We start from the raw sequence: 19428 nt of genomic DNA, 5'->3' as shown, positions 1-19428 counted from the left end.
CCTAGTAAAAAGATTGGTGGCGACTCTTAATTTTTTAGAATTTTCATTGAGTCTGGCGGTCGGGTTCTCGGACCCGCACGTTACGACACTAGGCATATTTTCTTAGTTGGCTAATTTTGATGTCATTTTTCTTAAAATAGACTAAATGAAAATGGGTTTGCTCTAAGTTTCTCCCCACAATCTCCACAAAATTAGCAAAGTGGAAAGCAGTATTGTTAGCATATGAACGTTCTTAGCCGCCTTAATCGAACATTGGACGTTTGCATGCCAATTCCAAGTAACAGAACGGCACATTATGATCATAGACATTATAGGAAAGAAGTTTGAAAAACTGGCAACCTTAACCAAGCATTCGATTAAATTAGCCAATCATTGGTTGGGATTTCAAGTGGTATTAGGCTTTTGAATTGCACTATAAATGTGGCTTCAAAATTAAGAAGGAATTAAAACATTCTTTCAAACATATATTTTAGAGAAAAAAAAGGAGAAAAAGAGCAGAAAATAGATGGCAGTGGAATTGACTGTGCTAGCTCTATCTTTGTTTTTTCTTTTAGCATCAAATGCTAAAGCACAATCCAACAATGTTGTTTTTGATGTGATGAATTTTGGTGCAAAGGCAGATGGAAAAACAGATATCAGTCAAGCATTGATGGCTGCCTGGAGAAAGGCCTGCGCAGTGGTTAGTCCTAGCAAAGTAGTGATTCCAGAGGGGGAATATATTTTGAGCCAGGTGACCCTGGCAGGCCCTTGTAAAGCTCCCTTGGAGGTTCAAGTTAGAGGAACCTTGAAGGCCACGGCAGATCCTAGCAAATTCAACAATGTGCCTACTTGGGTTACTTTCCAACGCATCGATCGCTTCACATTATCTGGGGCAGGAACCTTTGATGGCCAAGGTGGAAAAGCTGCTTGGGCACAAAATGATTGCAAACAAGTTGGAAGGTGCAACAAACTTCCCATTGTAAGCATTTTAAAAATCTTCATCATTTTATTGCTGCCAAACAATAAATTGTTGCTTCACAATTTTAATCACTGTATATATGCCACTAATAAAATAAATTGTTGCTTCACAATTTTACAGAATTTAAGATTCAACGCCGTTAGCAATGGATTAGTGAGGGACATAACCTCTGTGGATAGCAAACAGACTCACATTAACCTGTTGAGTTGCAAAAACCTTACTTTTGCAAATATCACCGTCAATGCACCTGCTCAGAGTCCCAACACTGATGGAATTCATATCGGACGTTCGAGTGGGATTAACATTACTGATTCAAGAATCTCAACCGGCGACGACTGTGTCTCTCTTGGAGAAGGTAGCCAGAAGATTACCGTAAGAAGAGTAACATGCGGACCTGGTCATGGCATCAGCGTCGGAAGTCTTGGAAGGTACAGGGAAGATCCGGTTTTTGGAATCACTGTTGCGAATTGCACTCTTATTAATACCTCAAATGGAGTTAGGGTGAAAACTTGGCCAGCTTCCTTGGAAGGCATTGCATCCGATATGCATTTTGAGGACATTGTTATGGTTAATGTCAGCAATCCTGTTCTCATCGATCAAGAATACTGCCCTGGTAATAAGTGCGCTAAGGTATGTTTTTACCCATTAGTACATTATCATTTCATGATTTATATATTGATACAGAATAGTTCAAACATGTCTATGGGTGTTAATTTGTATTTTTTTTTTCCCATTTTTCAGGCTCCATCGCGTGTTAAGATCAGCAATGTTAGCTTCAAGAACATCAGGGGGACTTCAGCAACACAAGTTGCTGTTGAACTTACATGTAGCAGCGGCATCCCATGTGAAAATGTGGAGATTGGAGACATTAATCTTTCTTACATTGGAACAGAAGGCCCTGCTACTTCCCGGTGTTCTAATGTCAAGCCTATTATTACTGGCAAACAAACTCCGCTTGCATGTGGCCTCGCTGTTTAATGCACATCCAATTCCATGCCAAAAAAAGGCAACCTCATCATTCTCCCATGGGAGCATTTTTTTTTCAGTTCCCTCTTATAAGGATGACAAGGCTGTCCTATTTTAATTGTTTGTGACTGATTGATGCTTGATTTGTAATGTTTGATGGATATAATAAAGGTTTATCATCGTCACAATGTTGATGGTGCTCTTCATCCAATGATTTATCAAGTATTCAAATATCGGCTTCGACTGATTTCTCAATACCAATAAGAACATTATTAATAAAGGTTTACCAGCATTGTGTATTTCTGCTGAAATTAATATATTTAGCTTTGCCTTTGAAAAAAAAAATATGTAACTGATTGAGTAATTATTACTTGAGACCTAGGGGCATTCGTTTTGATGACAATGATGATTTGTTAATCAATATGACGGGTTGGGGGGGGGCGGGGTTGGGGTGGGGTTTGAGAATATGTGCGAAGGAATGATGGCAAATAGTAGTATAAAGAAGAAATAATTGGCTGTATGTGGTGTTACCCTATGGTCAATTTGATTAGCTTAACATGTTTTAATGTTCAATGACAAGAAATGGGAAAGGGAGGAGATTTTCTTTATGATCAAAATGAGATCCAAATTTTAGATTAATGCAATAGATGAAACGGGGTTGATGAGGTTGGATGGTCCACTATATCCGAAAATGGTGAATAATTCAAATATCATACGAGACATTCGAAAAGGTATTAGATGAGTTGAAATTGAATGTTGATGGCTCGATAAGGGAAAAATTAAACCCAACCGACTGCAAACGAGTCTTAAAAAATAATGTTGGTTTAATTAGTGGTGAAAATATTCTTTGGGTCACTAGGTGTTCAAGATTCAAACTATGTGGATGTAATAGACACTAAAACTGCATTATACATATTCAATATGTCACCATGGGAAGTTGTGAAAACTTCGGTGATAGAATCTGACTCTCTAGTTGCTGTATCATGTGTAAGAAAAGAATCCTTGAGTCCTTGGGAATACTGGAAGATTTTTCAAAGATTGACAGGTTGCAGAACAGTACCGAGAGAGTGATTATTATTCATATATTAGGAAAGTAATTTTTTTCATGAATTTAGGAAAGGCATAAATCACTTGTATTTGCTTTATTTTGGGTGGTAGTTGCTTTAATTGTAATAGCCTCTCTTTTTTTTTTTTGAAAGATAATTTTAATATTCCTGTTATTGGCTATAAGGTGTGCAACATAAAATTGGAAAATCAAGAAATAGCTTCAAGGCGTATAACAATATCACTTTCTTTAAGGTTTTATTCACCCACACTTACAGCGTGCAAAAGAGTTCTCGGCTTATAAATCTTGAAAATATAATGAAGCTCAATAATTGATTATGTTTTACATTGACGAAATTAATCCATTAAGCATCCAACTGTGTATGACAAGATTACCTATCTTCTATGAGATTTCTCTACAGTAAAATAATAGAAGAAACATATAAAATATTGAGAAATGAAGGAGAGATTATTGTTTTCTCTATTCTATGTCTTCTTTTGTCCTAGAAGAAAGTCTATTTATAGGCCTAAATCACTGTTCTCAACAAACACAACTCATGTCTATTTGCAACAACGAGAATGGTCTATTTTCCAACAAACTTAATTTTTTGTTTTCCAATATAATTATTTGAACAAACTTAATTGGTTGAACAAACATAACTTTTGAATACTCATAATTATTTAAAGGACTTTCTTCCTTTCATTTTTACATTATTATTGTTGAAAATGTCCAACTATCCCTCACCATTTTCAAAATAATCTAAATTTTCGATAATCTTGGAAATCAATTGCATAAATGAAGGTGTCTTCTAATCGAACCTTCACCATGGTAAACCATGCTTTAAACCAATTATTCCATTTGGTTAACCAAACACATCTCACACAATGATTTCAACACCAATAAATGCATAGTAGTCGGTGACGCTTTTATAACCAAGCGTCAACATCTTCTTTTTATGAGTACTGTTAGAGCCAAGCTCTTAAGCTCCTAAAAGCAACCACACTTCATACTCACATAGGTAGATCCCATTAAGAATGCATTCATAACTAAAGCATTTTAACAAATTTATGTTGTAGGTCTATTAAGAGTATATAACTTATTTTTTTCTTACTATTACGGATACTTAGCACTTTTCTTAAAATGGAGTATTTATATTATATTATAGTGCTAGTAGTCTCATACAGATGATATACTTTGTCTTATTGAACTCAAAACTTGATGTTATATCAAATGTTAAGTCGAGTTTCTATTATGGGTGACTTTTAATTTATGAGCTTAAGCCTCATCTTTTTTAAGGTCTTCTTTGCAATATCTCTAACAAGACTTTTTGTTAAAAGATTCATCAAGTTTTCACTAAACCTCACAAAAGTTATAATAATTACTCTATCTAAAATTAATTATTGAACAAAGATATGTCTCAATCCAATATATCTAGACTTTCCATTCAACACTTAGCTACATGCTCTTATTAGAGTTGTTTCACTATTACAATAGATAAAAACTGAAGAAATTGGTTTAGACTACAAAAGTATACCATAAAATAAATTTCTTAGCCATTCAGCTTCTTTGATGGTAACAACCAATGCAATGAATTTGGCTATCATCGTGAAATCCGATGTATACGTTTGTTTCTTGGACCCTTAAAAAATGGCACCCCCACTAAGGATGAAGATCCATCTGCTTGTAGAAACATGACGTTCAAAACTTGTAATCCAACTAGCATCTAAATATCCTTATAGCATTGATGGATATCCATTATACAAAGATCATAATTGATTGTCTTCTTTAAGTACTTAAGTACTCTATTTATTGTTTGCCAATTCAAGTTACTTGGATTACTTGTATACTGACTTAATTTCTCAAAAACAATTGCTACATTTTGTTCTGTACACATCATTGCATACATTAGGCATCCAATTACCTTTGCATATTCTATTTGTGCTATCGGCTTTTTTTTGTTGGCTACCAACCTTAAATTAGAATCATAAGATGTAAACATTGACCTATAATTTGACTTATCATCATTCATTACAATCTTTTGAATGTAATGATATTGAGACAATGTTATACTATCATTGTCTCTCATTATGTTTATACTAAGAATAACCTTTGCCACACTCTTATCTTTCATGTCAAACTTCTTTGACAAAAACTTTTTTGTGTCCTCCACTTGTTCCAAATCAGTACCATATATTATCATGTCATCCACATATAGGTAAAATGATGACACCTTTATCATTATGGAATTTACTACAGACATACTTGTCAGATTGATTTATCTTGTAGCCATTAGCTAGCACAATCTCATCAAACTTTTGATGCCATTGTCTAGACACTTGTTTTAATACATACAAGGGTTTTATACACATTCATTTCTTTCTCAATTGACAACATTGTACCTTAATGTACAATCAAAATGTCAAATAACACATCAAGGTATATGTTCACATAAGTATCATTGTGCTTTTATTGCACAATAGGAATGTCATGTCCAAAATATTGAATATCTATTTTGCACCAGTATAGCTTCGATGAGAAAATAAGAATACACCATATACCAAAATGTTAAATTTACATATTGGCTCCATTATATTTTCATGTATAATAAGAGTGCCATATGCCCACACCTTGTGTTTTCCATCAAATAAACCTTGATGGTATTTATAAATTGGCATCATTATACTTTAATGTATAATAGGAACGCCACATGCTCACCTATCACATGAACCTTGATGGTTTGTCTTCTATCTCATGGATTTTTTCCAACTCAAGATGCTTTACTCTAGGATCTTTATTCTTGTCATCTTGTTTGTGACTTCATCTTGGTTGCAACAATTTTCTTCTATTCGAAAATGATTACCAAAATCTTTGAGAGACATTTACTTTCTTATACTTTAGAAATTTCTTAGTGTCTCTCCATGAAGAGGAAAGTTTATCAATTATAAAAGACACAACAATAACTTCATTCATATCACAATCATATATGAATACAACAAAATTCTTCTTTTCAACGAACATAAGTTTTTCATGTATATCACCTACAATATCACACATATCAAGTAAAGAAAAAAAACTTATCTTATATTCCGATGAAGAATCATTTTGTCATTTTCTTTGTTGACATCAATCTAGTCTAATTTCACAAAAATTAAAAATCAATTCCCTTATTGTTCCACTTGCAGCAATCATTGTTGAAATGAAATAAAACCTTCTTCGTCACTAAATTTAAAAAGCAAATATTGTATCTTGGGGAAGATGAATAATGAAATTAGTTTTTTTTTTTTGTTTTTGGTGCTCATGTAAATTCGATAGGTTACAAAAACTGTTCTCCGTATGAATCAAGAAAATAGAGCAGTTAATTCGAATTAACTTGGGGTGGTTGCAGAGCAAGAACGAAAGTTTAGATAGAAACAAGATGGTTTATTTCCTAGGCGTATTTTCTTAGTTGGCAAATAGGCTAAATTTGGTGTCATTTTTCTTAAAATAGACTAAATAAAAATCGTTTGCTCTAAGTTTCTCCCCACTATCTCTACAAAATTAGCAAAGTGGAAAACAATATTGTTATTTTTTATGAATGTTTTTTCATGCCAATGCCAAGTAACATAAGAGCATATTATGATTAAGTTGTAACTAAAGAAAGAGGTTATAGGAAAGACGTTTGAAGAGCTGGCAACCTTAACCAAACATTCGATTAAATTAGCCAATAATTGATTGGGATTGCAAGTGGTATTAAGCTTTTGAATTGCACTATAAATGCAGCTTCAAAACTAAGAAGGAATCACAACATTGTTTCTAACATATATTTTAAAGAAAAGAAAGGAAACAAAAAGCAGAAAGAAAGATTGCAGTGGAACTGAATGTGCTAGCTCTATCTTTGTTATTTGTTTTAGCATCAAATGCTAAAGCACAACCCAACAATGGTGTTTTTGATGTGATGAATTTTGGTGCAAAGGCAGGTGGAAAAACAGATATCAGTCAAGCATTGATGGCTGCTTGGAGAGAGGCCTGCGCACTGGTTAGTCCTAGTAAAGTAGTGATTCCAGAGGGGGAATATATGTTGAGCCAGGTGACTCTGGCAGGCCCTTGTAAAGCTCCTGTGGAGGTTCAAGTTAGAGGAAACTTGAAGGCCCCCGCAGATCCTAGCAAATTCAACAATGTGCCTAGTTGGGTTACTTTCCAACGCATCGATCACTTCACATTATCTGGGGCTGGAACCTTTGATGGCCAAGGTGGATATGCTGCTTGGGCACAAAATGATTGCAAACAAAGTAAAAAGTGCAACAAACTTCCCATTGTAAGCATTTTAAAACTCTTCATCGTTTTATTGCTAACCAAACAGTAAATTGTTGCTTCACAATTTTAATCATTGTATATATGCCATTGATAAAATAAATTGTTGCTTCACAATTTTACAGAATATAAGATTCAACTTCGTCACCAATGGATTAGTGAGGGACATAACCTCTGTGGATAGCAAACAGTTTCACATTAACCTGTTGGGTTGCAAAAACCTTACTTTTGCAAATATCACCATCAATGCACCTGATCAAAGTCCCAACACTGATGGAATTCATATCGGACGTTCGAGTGGGATTAACATTACTGATTCAAGAATCTCAACCGGTGATGACTGTATCTCTCTTGGCGGTGGTAGCCAGAACATTGCCATAACTAGAGTAACATGCGGACCAGGCCATGGCATCAGCGTCGGAAGTCTTGGAAAATACAAGGATGAACCAGTTTTTGGCATCAATGTTGTGAATTGCGCTCTTATTAATACATCGAATGGAGTAAGGGTGAAAACTTGGCCAGCTTCTTTGGAAGGCATTGCATCCGATATGCATTTTGAGGACATTGTTATGGTTAATGTCAGCAATCCTGTTCTCATCGATCAAGAATACTGCCCTAGTAATAAGTGCAACCTAAAGGTATGTCTACCTATTACTACATTATCATTTCATGATATTGATACGGAATAGTTCAAACATGTCTATGGTTGTTAATTTGTATTTTTTTTTTCCCATTTTTCAGGCTCCATCGCGTGTTAAGATCAGCAATGTTAGCTTCAAGAACATCAGGGGAACTTCAGCAACACAAGTTGCGGTTAAACTTGCATGTAGCAGCGGCATCCCATGTGAAAATGTGGAGATTGGAGACATTAATCTTTCTTACATTGGAACAGAAGGCCCTGCTACTTCCCAGTGTTCTAATGTCAAGCCTACTATCGCTGGCAGACAAACTCCACTTGCATGTGGCCTCATCGTTTAAACGCACATCCAATTTCATGCTAAAAGAATACAACCTCACCATTCTCCCATGGTAGCTTCTCTTTTTTTCAGTTCCCTCTGATGATAAGCATGACAAGACTGTCCTATTTTAATTGTTTGTGACTGATTGATGCTTGATTTGTAATGTTTGATGGATATAATAAAGGTTTATCACAAATGTTGATGGTGTTCTTCATCCAATGATTACCAATTATTCAAACATTGGCTTGGACTAATATCTCAATAGCCATAAGAACCTTACTAATTCCCTTCTACCGCAGCACAATAAAACAAGCAGACAATCTAAAGCCTGTTCTGAAACAAAATGGAAAAATATAGGAATAGTGACAACTCCATTATGTTCATATCAAAGCCCCACCCTCAAGCAGGGGGCTTCTGTTAATAATGCTTGCATAACTATCGTTACTTATATATATATAAGTCTTTTGTTGTGAACAGTGAATTCTGGAAGTGCAAGTTAGTCCAGACTGAATGTATTCTGTTGCAACAAGTCTTCTACCATTGTTGTTTGACTAGAGACTTGTACCAGCGTTGTGTATTTCTGCTGGAATTAATATATTTCGCTTTGCCTTTGAAAAAATATATATGTAACTAATTGAGTAATTATTGATTGCTGAAAAGATATATTTCAAAATTCATGTGTTTTTTTTTCTACTTTTATGATCTCAAAATTTATTAATTAGTATACTATAAGTTTCCTATAAATAAATTTTATTTTAGATATAGAGTTTATTTAATTTTAATATTTTTCATGACAATACAGTTTTTTTATATGCATATATTTCTTATTCTTAATGTTAAATAATTGAGATTTGATGAAATCGTGATTCAAAAATTTATTATTTTTATATTATAATTATGATATCCATGCATTAAATTATCAATGTTCAACACATGTGTAGTAAAAGGCAATAGAATCAAAATGCATTAACTGTTATATCATTCAATTCAAGAACAATTGTGCATGATTTCTCTCTTTTGATATTTTTGTAACTTACTATAACACAGTAGAAAAGCAACCATGGTCCATGCCTCTTTATATGTTCAAATATCTTTTTATTATATATATTTTTCAATTGATTTTTTTAAGAAACACGAAAATATATGTAAGCAAATTGGCAAGAAACATAGAATGAATCGTGAAAAGAAATATACCATTTTGTTTGAAGAGATATTTGTTCGAAATAATAGAATTTTTCACTTAAAACAGGGATAAAAATACAAAGAGATATTTGTTCGAAATAATCGAATTTTTCACTTAAAAAAGGGATAAAAATACAAGGATATGATTGTGGTCGCAAGAAGAGTAACGATTTTGATGCATATTAAAATCTATTAGGTAATTCACAGGCCAACTATAAATCCAACATCAAAAGTTTATAGAACAATTGGATGCGAGAAATAATACTTCATACAATGTGTAAACAACCAAAGAAAAGTAATAAGTATATTGCTTTGAAATCATAAATGGAAAAGAGTGGTTCATTTGCTGTCTGACAGAAACTAGTAGCTTTGACTTGATTCCAATGTTGATTCCTGCGAATTCAGTGACGAAAGTTCAGCTTATATTGGATGGTTTTCCGGTGTTGTCGCCGAACATACATCCAAGTTCTTTGACAATATCTTGGAGAAGTTCAATGACAAAGCGAACGGTGAAGTAGGCTCAGATGCAAGGGAGGATAACCAAGATAGCGCCAGGGATTGCACCCTTGATGAAATATCCAAGTGCATAGTTCATCCATTAGAATGCCAATCCATGGATGATAACTTTGTCAGGTGGAAGAATGTCAGGGTTTTCCATGCTTGATCAGGGAGTAATATTTCCGGAAAATTATTAGTAATTATCTCTTATTATATCCTTGACGGTTGATTCGATGTTTTTAACTTTTAAGGAGTCTATCTTCACTGTTAATTCTTTTATGTTGTTTAGGATTCCAAGGTGAAGTAATTAAAAGCATTGTTATAGTGCTCTCAAATCATCCTTCTCACATCATCAAATATGTTAGAAATTTTCAACATAAAACAGCTGTGATTAAGAATGAATATATTCATATTCTTAGAGGTGTCAGGCAGAGATTTATACGTAGAAAGATGGATTATAGAATACACATCAAGTAATTACAAACAGAGGGGCTAGGCCTAATTTAGACTTTTAATCTTTCCTATCTTAAGTTTCCAACACAATAGTGATGAACCAAGATGGGTTTATGATTAGACATTATACAGCGAGCAAGGAAGGGATAAGCAAGATATTTTCTGGGTTTTAAAGCCGCCCAAATTAGACTAAATCAAAATCTTTCTTTCTGAAGAGCTGGGCTGACTGAGGCTAAGCTTTTAACATTCAACACAACCTCATGAGAATCCAAATGCCTTAATATCTTGACTTTACAGGTCCATTCGGAAAAATTGAAACTACCTTTCGATGAGAAAAAGAGAATCTCAATCTGAGTTATTATAGGGAAGATACGTGTGTATATCATTGAATCAAATGTTTAATTTTTTTTTTAATAAACAAAAATCAAATGCGTTGATAGCTCCTAGCCATCGGCATGCTCTAATACATGCAGTGTCCCACGGAGAAAGAAATTTCCCCTTATCTGCAGTGAAGAAGCCGAAGGCTTCCAGAAGTGCAGAAAGGGTAAGAAAAGCTATAGCGTCAGCTCATACACAAACACTCACAGTTTGAATAAAGAGTGATGGTAATCAGTATATGACGCCATCAACATTTTTTTCATGTAATGATGTAGTTAATGACCTAAAGAGTGAAAACCCAGAGTTTCAGTTTCACCAAATCGAAAAGCCAAAACCAAAAGAGCTGATGTGGGTGGGATACTGACCATTCACACAAGCAAAACAATTTAAAGTATGTGACTGGCTAATTGCCCACCTTCAAACCCAGAAACAAAAGAAAAGGAAAATGCTTCAGTGAATGAACGAAACCAATGATGAACACTTTTACCTTCTTCCCACCACCACCACCACCAGCAGCAGCAGCTGCTGCTTTGTTCGCCTAAGCAGATAGCCGTATTGTTCTCTTATAAAGGGTGATGTTTGGGAAATTTTTAGGGTTTCCCATGTGATCTTGTTATTATGGGCTTTAAAACTAACTTGTTGACTTGGTTTCATTAACACGAAATGAAAGCCCAAAAAAAGACTTTATTGGACTCAGCAGAGGCCTCAAATTTTTTGTTCTTCCTTATTATTAAACAAGCAAGCCTGACACCTTAAAAAAAATTAAGATTACATTTGGTATTTTATAATTTAATCACATGACAGGAAATATGATTCTTAAGAAATAATATTATAATATTTGGTACATTAAGAAAGTGTTAGGTTTAAATATTACAAAAATAATATTACAGCGTTTGATTTACAAACAGATTATTGTGAATGTAATATTAATTTTTAAAATTACCTTTATGCATAAAAATATAAATTTAATATATTTTTATATTTTTTTAATAAAAATTTTTAATTGATAGCATGTTTTTAATAAATTTTTAATCACATATATTTTATTTTTAAAAAAAATGATCCTCTGTTGTCTCAAGAATAATTGCTAATTATTGTTGTTTATTGTGATTTTGGTATTATTGTTCATTATTTTTAATTAATTTTTTTTAGAGTTTTGCCCATTAACTTTTTATATAAGATTAGGTTTCTAAAAGTCATAAACAAAGCTTTTTATGCTATACAAACACGCATGCATATATATATATATATATATAACTTATGACGATTTCTAAAAAATTTGGTAAATAAATTAAATAAAATTAATATAAGGTTGGCTTAAACAAAATCTTTCTTTCCTAAAGACTGACTGAACCCAAATGCATTGACAGCTTGACTCTTGAGCCCCAATTTGAATAATTAAAAGTAGCTTTCAAATAGAAAAAAAGAATTCAGATTCAAATTTTTATCAGAAGATACGTGTGCATATCTTTGAGTCAAATATTTAAATTTAAAAAAAAAATAAAAATCAAAACATAGCTATTTTTGTTGACTAGCGCTCGTTTCCCTCTTTCATTTTACAAGAAATATACATAAATTATCTATACTAATTAAACTCCCATGACCTCCCTTATCAATATTAATCTTTAGTAAAAAATTACTTAATTTAAGTATAAGAGGAAAACAATACGACGAGAATTTAACTTAGAAAGCTTAAACACTTAACCAACAATTTGGACAGAATTATGTATAGACTCTTGAAAACTCTTGGTCAAACATTCTAGAATATATGAAAAGGCAAATATTGGCTTTTGAATATACATTTCTTATGCTTCCTACTTCCTACTGGGTTGATCTTCAAATAACCTTATCCTTAATGTGGTTGTCAAAAGCATGATTGAATATTTGGTTTAATTGTAGATTATGCATGTATCTCATATTCAAAAATTGAGCTTTAAGTCTTCTTTATCAAATTTAAAGAATGGATACTTAAAAAGGTTTGTAAATCATATCGAGTATTTGATTTATTGATTGATGTATAATTTTTTTTGTTTAAACAACAAGGTTCAAATCCTCCTTCTCTCAATTCTAAAAAAAAAATTATAAATCCTCAAAAATAAAAAAAAATTAATTTCATAAACAAAAGAATTACATAAAAAGTTTAATTTAACTAAAATTGTTTTTTTTATTTTTTAGATTAAAAATATGATATCATTGGAATTGAAAGCCTAACAAATAATCCCTCTCAACTGAAATTTTCAACAACATGATGAATCCAAATGGGTTCAAATCTTTAGGCCCATTTTTAAAAAGATGGAATTTTTTTAAATGGTTGGCTTGCTCATTTTGATATCTAGCGTTCTTTTTTACTCTTTTTCATATGTTAAAAAATAGAGATGTATGTGTTATAGATTTTACATCAATAAAAAGGATTTCACCTTAGTAAAAAATAAAATGGATTTTGAACTTATTATTAAGGGTCTTCCTTCACTTGATAGGTATGTATTTTAAGTTAAAAATATGAATTCGTAACAAGTGATATCAAAATTTACTTAACTCTTCATTAAGAGTTATCAAAATGGAATTAGATCCGAACAAACGTAGGTTCATCTTCTTTATTAGTAGTGAAAGAGCTAGTGCTGTAAATGCGTTGTATAATTAAGTGAAATAAAATATCATAAATATTACCTGAGTAAGAGATGAGATGAATTTTAAACTTATTAAAAATATAAACTCATGACATATGTAGGTCAAGGTTAAAACCTCAACATCAGCTCTTACAAATTTTTTTCTAATTGATTATATATTGGACTTTACACTCTTTGAATTTGACTTTTAAAAGTGTAGCTACATTTAAATACATTAAAGGTGTTTTAATTGACTCTACCCATGAAAGTTAAATACTCATTCAACAAAATTGATAAAATAAAATTTTCGAAGCAATATCTCATTGATTAAAAGCTGAGATTTTAATTCCAATACTTTGACTTTGAATTTTAAAATATATAAATGAAGTGAGATTTATAAGAGGATTGAAAGTTAACTACCCCTTAGTTTTGAAAATTTTAACAAAAAAAATAGGTTTGGGCTCTAATTAGTATTAATAAAAAATCATATTAATCAATTTTAAATTTCTCAGTAAAAAAAACATAATTTTAAATTTATAAAAAGAAAAAAATAATTATTTGAAATATTTTCCTATGGTTCCTACTAGCCTAGGTTGAACTTTAAATAATTTCATTAATTGGACTTCTAGCCGGCTGGAATACAATGTACGTGGATCAATTGGCAATCACTAATTAATGTTTATGGCAAAGATTTCAACATGCATGCACAAGGGGACCTAATTAACTTTTGTAATAAACCACTCAAAATGCCAAGAAGAATTCTTTGTTTAAATAAACAATAATAAAATTGAATGTATGATCATGGTAATTATATGGTGCGAGAAGAAGAAAATATCAACAACCTTCAATGGAAAAAGAGAGAAAAACCTGGTTATCTCACAATTTCATAAGCAAATCAAAACCCCAATGATATTGCATTGTAAATATTCTAACTTGTGTTGTGATCATGTCGGAAAAGAAAAACAAATTACTGTAAGTTTTGCTATATCTTATGATCACAAATTCATTTTGAAAGGGGTTGCATGTCACAAATTTAAAATTTTATATAAAAGATGATTAAATGGTACTTATAAAAGCAATCATACAATATATATATATATATATATTAAATTTTATATATATAATAAAAAAGAAAATTAAAAATTGAGCCTGTCACTTCCTTGACTTTTCTTTTGATGTCAGAAAAGAGAACATAGGACCACATGACCAAACTCTACTTATGATGATGAAAAGAACATTTATGAATCATATAATCCCGCGTCCAATCCACTCAACATCCATTATTTCTATTAAAATTGATAGGAAAATATGAATCGTTCAACCTGTAATCAATTGACTTGTCGAGATAACCGATAACATTACTTGACATGGTTGAGAGAAAGTAAGTTTACGGTTCAAATTGCTAATTATTATGCATGAGCCCTACCATTTGAAGTAATGGGGCAAGATATATAGAAGCTGGGGAGAGTGGTCCATTAATTATAGTTCAAGTTCGTGGGTGCACTTGTATAATGGGAGATAGCTCCCACCTATCGGCATGCTCTAGTGCCATCCCTTAGGACTCGATAGTTATTGTGACTTTAAATGGATGTGCATATATATATAAATGGTCCATTTTATTGTAGTATTGGCCATGATGTATCCGTCCACTATATATATTAAGTTGTAAATAATATTTCTCTATCAAGTACCATTCAACGAAGACTAGTTGGTTTATTGGGGAATATAGAATCAAGATTAGTTGGCCAAGGGAGAAAATTCGTCACAATGTGAAACAAAGTAGCCTCGGACCTCCCATATCTCTCCACAATCATATTCTTAAGAACAAAGCAATCGTTTTTTTTTTTATAAAAAAAATCATATTACAAATAAATTCTAGATATCAATCATGAGTTTGAGGGAACTTGGAACATTTAAAAGACTAATTGTAGTTATTTATTAATTTAATTTAATTTAATTATTGGGCATATGCGTGTCAAACTCGATTTCTTTTTTTGATAAGCATCAAACTCGATCTTCTTATAAAGGGTGGATCTGATTTTGTCAATAAGTTAATGATTTTGGGTTAACAGTAGTACAGCTTAGATCATATTAAGACCAGCAGATTAGTTATTTTTTTATATATATATTTTTGAAAGCAACGTTTCCTATATATTTTCTCTTTAATTTTGCTTTAGCCTTTTAACAAAGGTTTAGCCACCTTAATTTGTACATCCCAGGAGACATTAATAAGAATCTTCTATATTATATAATAAAAATTGAAGGAAAAAAAAATCTAACCTCTCACGATTCCATAGGCAAATCAAACCCTCAAACATTTTTCATATATATTCCATCGATAAACTTCTTGGTTGTGTTTTTATCAAGAATAATTGTTTTTTAAAAATTTATTTTATATATAATTAAATAATAAATTATATAAATACCAATTCGAATTTATTATCATACTCTACTAGATTATAAACTCATTACGATTTACGAAATTACAATCTTCACTTGACACACCACAAAAATATCTAAAAACACCTTATTTGTAAAGGTGGTCTTTTGTTGTCTTAAGAATAATTACTAATTATCATTGTTTATAGTGGTTTCGATATTATTGTTAATTCGTTTTTAATTAATTTTTTAAAATATTTTCTCATTAATTAATTTTTTATATAAGATATTAATTTCTAAAAATCATATATAAAATTTTTTATATTATACGTACATGTATACATGTATGTGTATATATACTTACAACAATCTCTAAAAAAATAGATAAACAAACTAAACAAAATCAACACAAGACTGGACTAATATAAAGTTTGCTCATCTTTATATAAAATATATATAAATTTATAATTTGTGTTATAGCTATTATTATTATAATTATTAGAGCTATAAACTCTTGTTATTTTAATATTCTTCTCCGACATTAAGAGACGACTCAACAAGGTCTACAATTAATGTTTCGTGAGAACATAAACAAACTCAAAGTATTTGTTTTTTTCCCATAGTTTCTTCAAGTAAGAGAAAATGGCAATCACGGGAGTCAATAATCTCCTATATCAAATTGACAACTTTTTAATACATTAATATCTCATGATTTCACACTTGAGTGACATCCATTTTTCCAATATTTTCAATATAAAATACAATCCTACCACCTTAAGAAAGGACTCCAGTTCAAATGATTTCCGTTTGAGCCTCCCAGGAAGTAAAGAATAAAATCGGATCAAATTCAACTATGAGATAAAGACCCAATTAAGTAAAACAAAATAATAAAAACTCAATTGGATATAAATCAAAATACATATATAAAGGAATACGATAAAAAATTTAAAGGCTTAATATAGTTCATGAGTTTTATTTAATTATTTTAGTTTATTATTTTAAAATATTTCAAAACGATATTCACTTTCTCAAAATTAAAAAAAAAAAGCTATACAATTATCTATTGAAAAAATAATAAATATTTAATTTAAAACACAGGAAGGACTAATAAAGATTGAGATATTGTAAACTAATGTAATGATTAATGTACTGACTATACGTTTTTGAAAAGGACTGCTTATACAGGGCCGAACTACATAGTCGGCAGGAAGGACAAACGTGTTCGGGAAGTTGCATTTATGAGGACATGGGAGCTACCCCAAAGCCACCTCCTATTCCTGTCATGTTCATGCAAGACTGAAGCAGGAACATTTATTGGCAATGACAGCGACACAATTAACAGCAACTTAATTTCATATAAAAGATGTGATTAAAAGATAATTATATAAAATTATTATTATTTTATCAGTGAACATGACAACCGTCACTTCCTGTCTCTAATTGCTTACCACACGTGTAGTTTGCATTAATAATAGGTGTGTAATCTCATTTGTCAGAATAAGTTCGATGCAGGAATCAAAAAATCTCACGTGTGAGAGAGGTCAGCATATATTCAGGAATCACTTTTATCCAAAGGGTGCAAGTTCCGATGGCATTGCATGAGCCATCATTGGTTTGTTGTATTATGGCCACATGACGGCCATTTCCATATACAGCAAAATATATATACGTATAGATGAAAGTCATATATTTAACTTATGCTACCTCTCTGCTTTAATGCCATGACCATTCGAATAATTTCATGTCTGTCGTCTTGGTTTTTTTTTTTTTTTAATGTACGGACACTCGTAGAACTTTGAATTATTTCATTTCATCTAGTAAATTTTATTTATTTTATAATTTAAATTTAAAAATTTTATTATATTTAATCAATTTTTTATATTTTATTTTAAATTAAATTAATTTTTATAATTAATAATTAATTAATTATTATTAATCACAACGGTATTTATCATTTTATTCTTGCGTAATATTAACGTAAAACGTGAAAAATATCATATGATCACGTTATTTACATCAAATTAACATATCACATCATAATTCATTATAAAATATTAACATATCACGTTAACATAATATGATGTAAAATAACAAATGTTACTTTTTAATTATAATTAATCAATTATTAGTAATAAGAGTTTATTTAATTTAATATAAAAATATAAAATTAAATTAAATTTTTTAAAATAATTTTGGATTTTTAAAAGTATTATATTTTTTATTAAAATTTTAAATTCAAATAATTGAGTTGACAAAAAAAAAAGATATATATTTTTTAAGTTTGTCTTCTCTCCATCTATTCTATATCTTTATTTATTTTATTTTTGTGTTGTTAGGGACAATATATATATATATATATATTAACTTTCAAACATTCGCATGCACTTTCCAGCTAATTTGATTGAAAGACAAAAGGGTTGGCCAACTGTTAAACCATCTTAGTATGACAAATGCTGCCTTCCCTATATATCAAACAAACAGCAAAATTTTGAGGGCTTCTCATCAAAGAACTGGCCTCCCCTTCTTGTCCCCAAGAAAGAACAATTATATTTTGGTTATGGTAAGTAAGGAATAAAGCTATGCTTGTTCCAGGTATAACCTTCCCCAATAAACCATTCTTAATTAACCTTTTAAGGCTTGACCCAGCAATTATTTATTGAAAAAAAAACCCTTAGAATTAATCTCCATGATTTGTTGAGAAGTAGGGATTAAATCAAACCTTATTTTATTGCAAGTTAATTAATTTTTTTATTATAAAAAAAATTATTCCCATTTATATTTTCTTCCTCCTAAAAAGGGCCTTGCTATCATTTTACAAACAGTTATTTGTAATATAATACTATTTTTATTGGCCAAATAAATATCAAATTCCATGAAAATTTATTTATATTTATTTTGACAAATCCCAATCAGGTAATCACATAAATATTTTACTTAATTTTTGTATAATAATAATATTACTGAATTATCGAATCTAATTGTCAAACATTTTAACATTACTTATTAATATGAAATTGACATAATAGTTCAAAAAAACTCATAAATTATTAAAAAAAATTAAATAATTTTTTATTTTATCATACGTAATCAAATATTTATTTTTTTTATTTTAAGTTAAATAAAAATTATAATTAATAATTGATTAATCATTTCTAATTAAACATTACTTGTTATTTTATACTACATGATATTGATGTAACATATCGTGATAAATAATAACATGTCATGTGACATTTTTACCCCATGTTCATACCATGTAGTATAAATATAAATATCATTTTAATTAATAACAGTTAATCAATTATTAATTATAAAGACTTATGTGATTAAAAATAAAAATATAAAAAACTTGATTAAATGTAATAATATATGTATCATTTCTATCCTCACACCAATACCATGTGATATTAAAAAAATATCATTTATCATTTTATACTATATGGTACTGATATGACATGTCGTGATAAATGATGACATGTCATGCGACATTTTTACCCTTATGTCAACACCATGTGGTATACATATAAGTGTCATTTTGGTTAATGACAATTAACCAATTGCTAATTATAAAAATTTATTTGATTAAAAATAAAAATATAAAAGGCTTGATTGAACGTAATAATAAAAATATTATTACCCTCATGTTAATATCATGTGGTATAAAAAAAATATCATTTGTTATTTTATATTACATAACATTGAAGTGACATGTTA

General features: G+C 30.6%; 2 protein-coding genes across 2 annotated transcripts; both read left to right on the top strand.

Annotated features, from left to right (window-relative positions):
• On the top strand, positions 474-2135 carry LOC18586418 (exopolygalacturonase). Its single transcript, XM_018128985.1, has 3 exons — positions 474-958; positions 1079-1588; positions 1700-2135. The coding sequence occupies exons 1-3, from the start codon at positions 506-508 to the stop codon at positions 1934-1936; spliced, it is 1200 nt and encodes a 399-aa protein (XP_017984474.1). The 5' UTR covers positions 474-505; the 3' UTR covers positions 1937-2135.
• Positions 5386-8396, top strand: LOC18586417 (exopolygalacturonase). Its single transcript, XM_018128793.1, has 4 exons — positions 5386-5405; positions 6780-7263; positions 7385-7897; positions 8001-8396. Exons 1-4 carry the CDS (start codon positions 5386-5388, stop codon positions 8235-8237), a joined length of 1254 nt encoding a protein of 417 aa, XP_017984282.1. The 3' UTR covers positions 8238-8396.

The sequence above is a fragment of the Theobroma cacao genome, chromosome 10 (assembly GCF_000208745.1).
Source record: "Theobroma cacao cultivar B97-61/B2 chromosome 10, Criollo_cocoa_genome_V2, whole genome shotgun sequence".
Taxonomy (NCBI): domain Eukaryota; kingdom Viridiplantae; phylum Streptophyta; class Magnoliopsida; order Malvales; family Malvaceae; genus Theobroma; species Theobroma cacao.
This window is presented reverse-complemented; position numbering and strand designations above follow the sequence as displayed.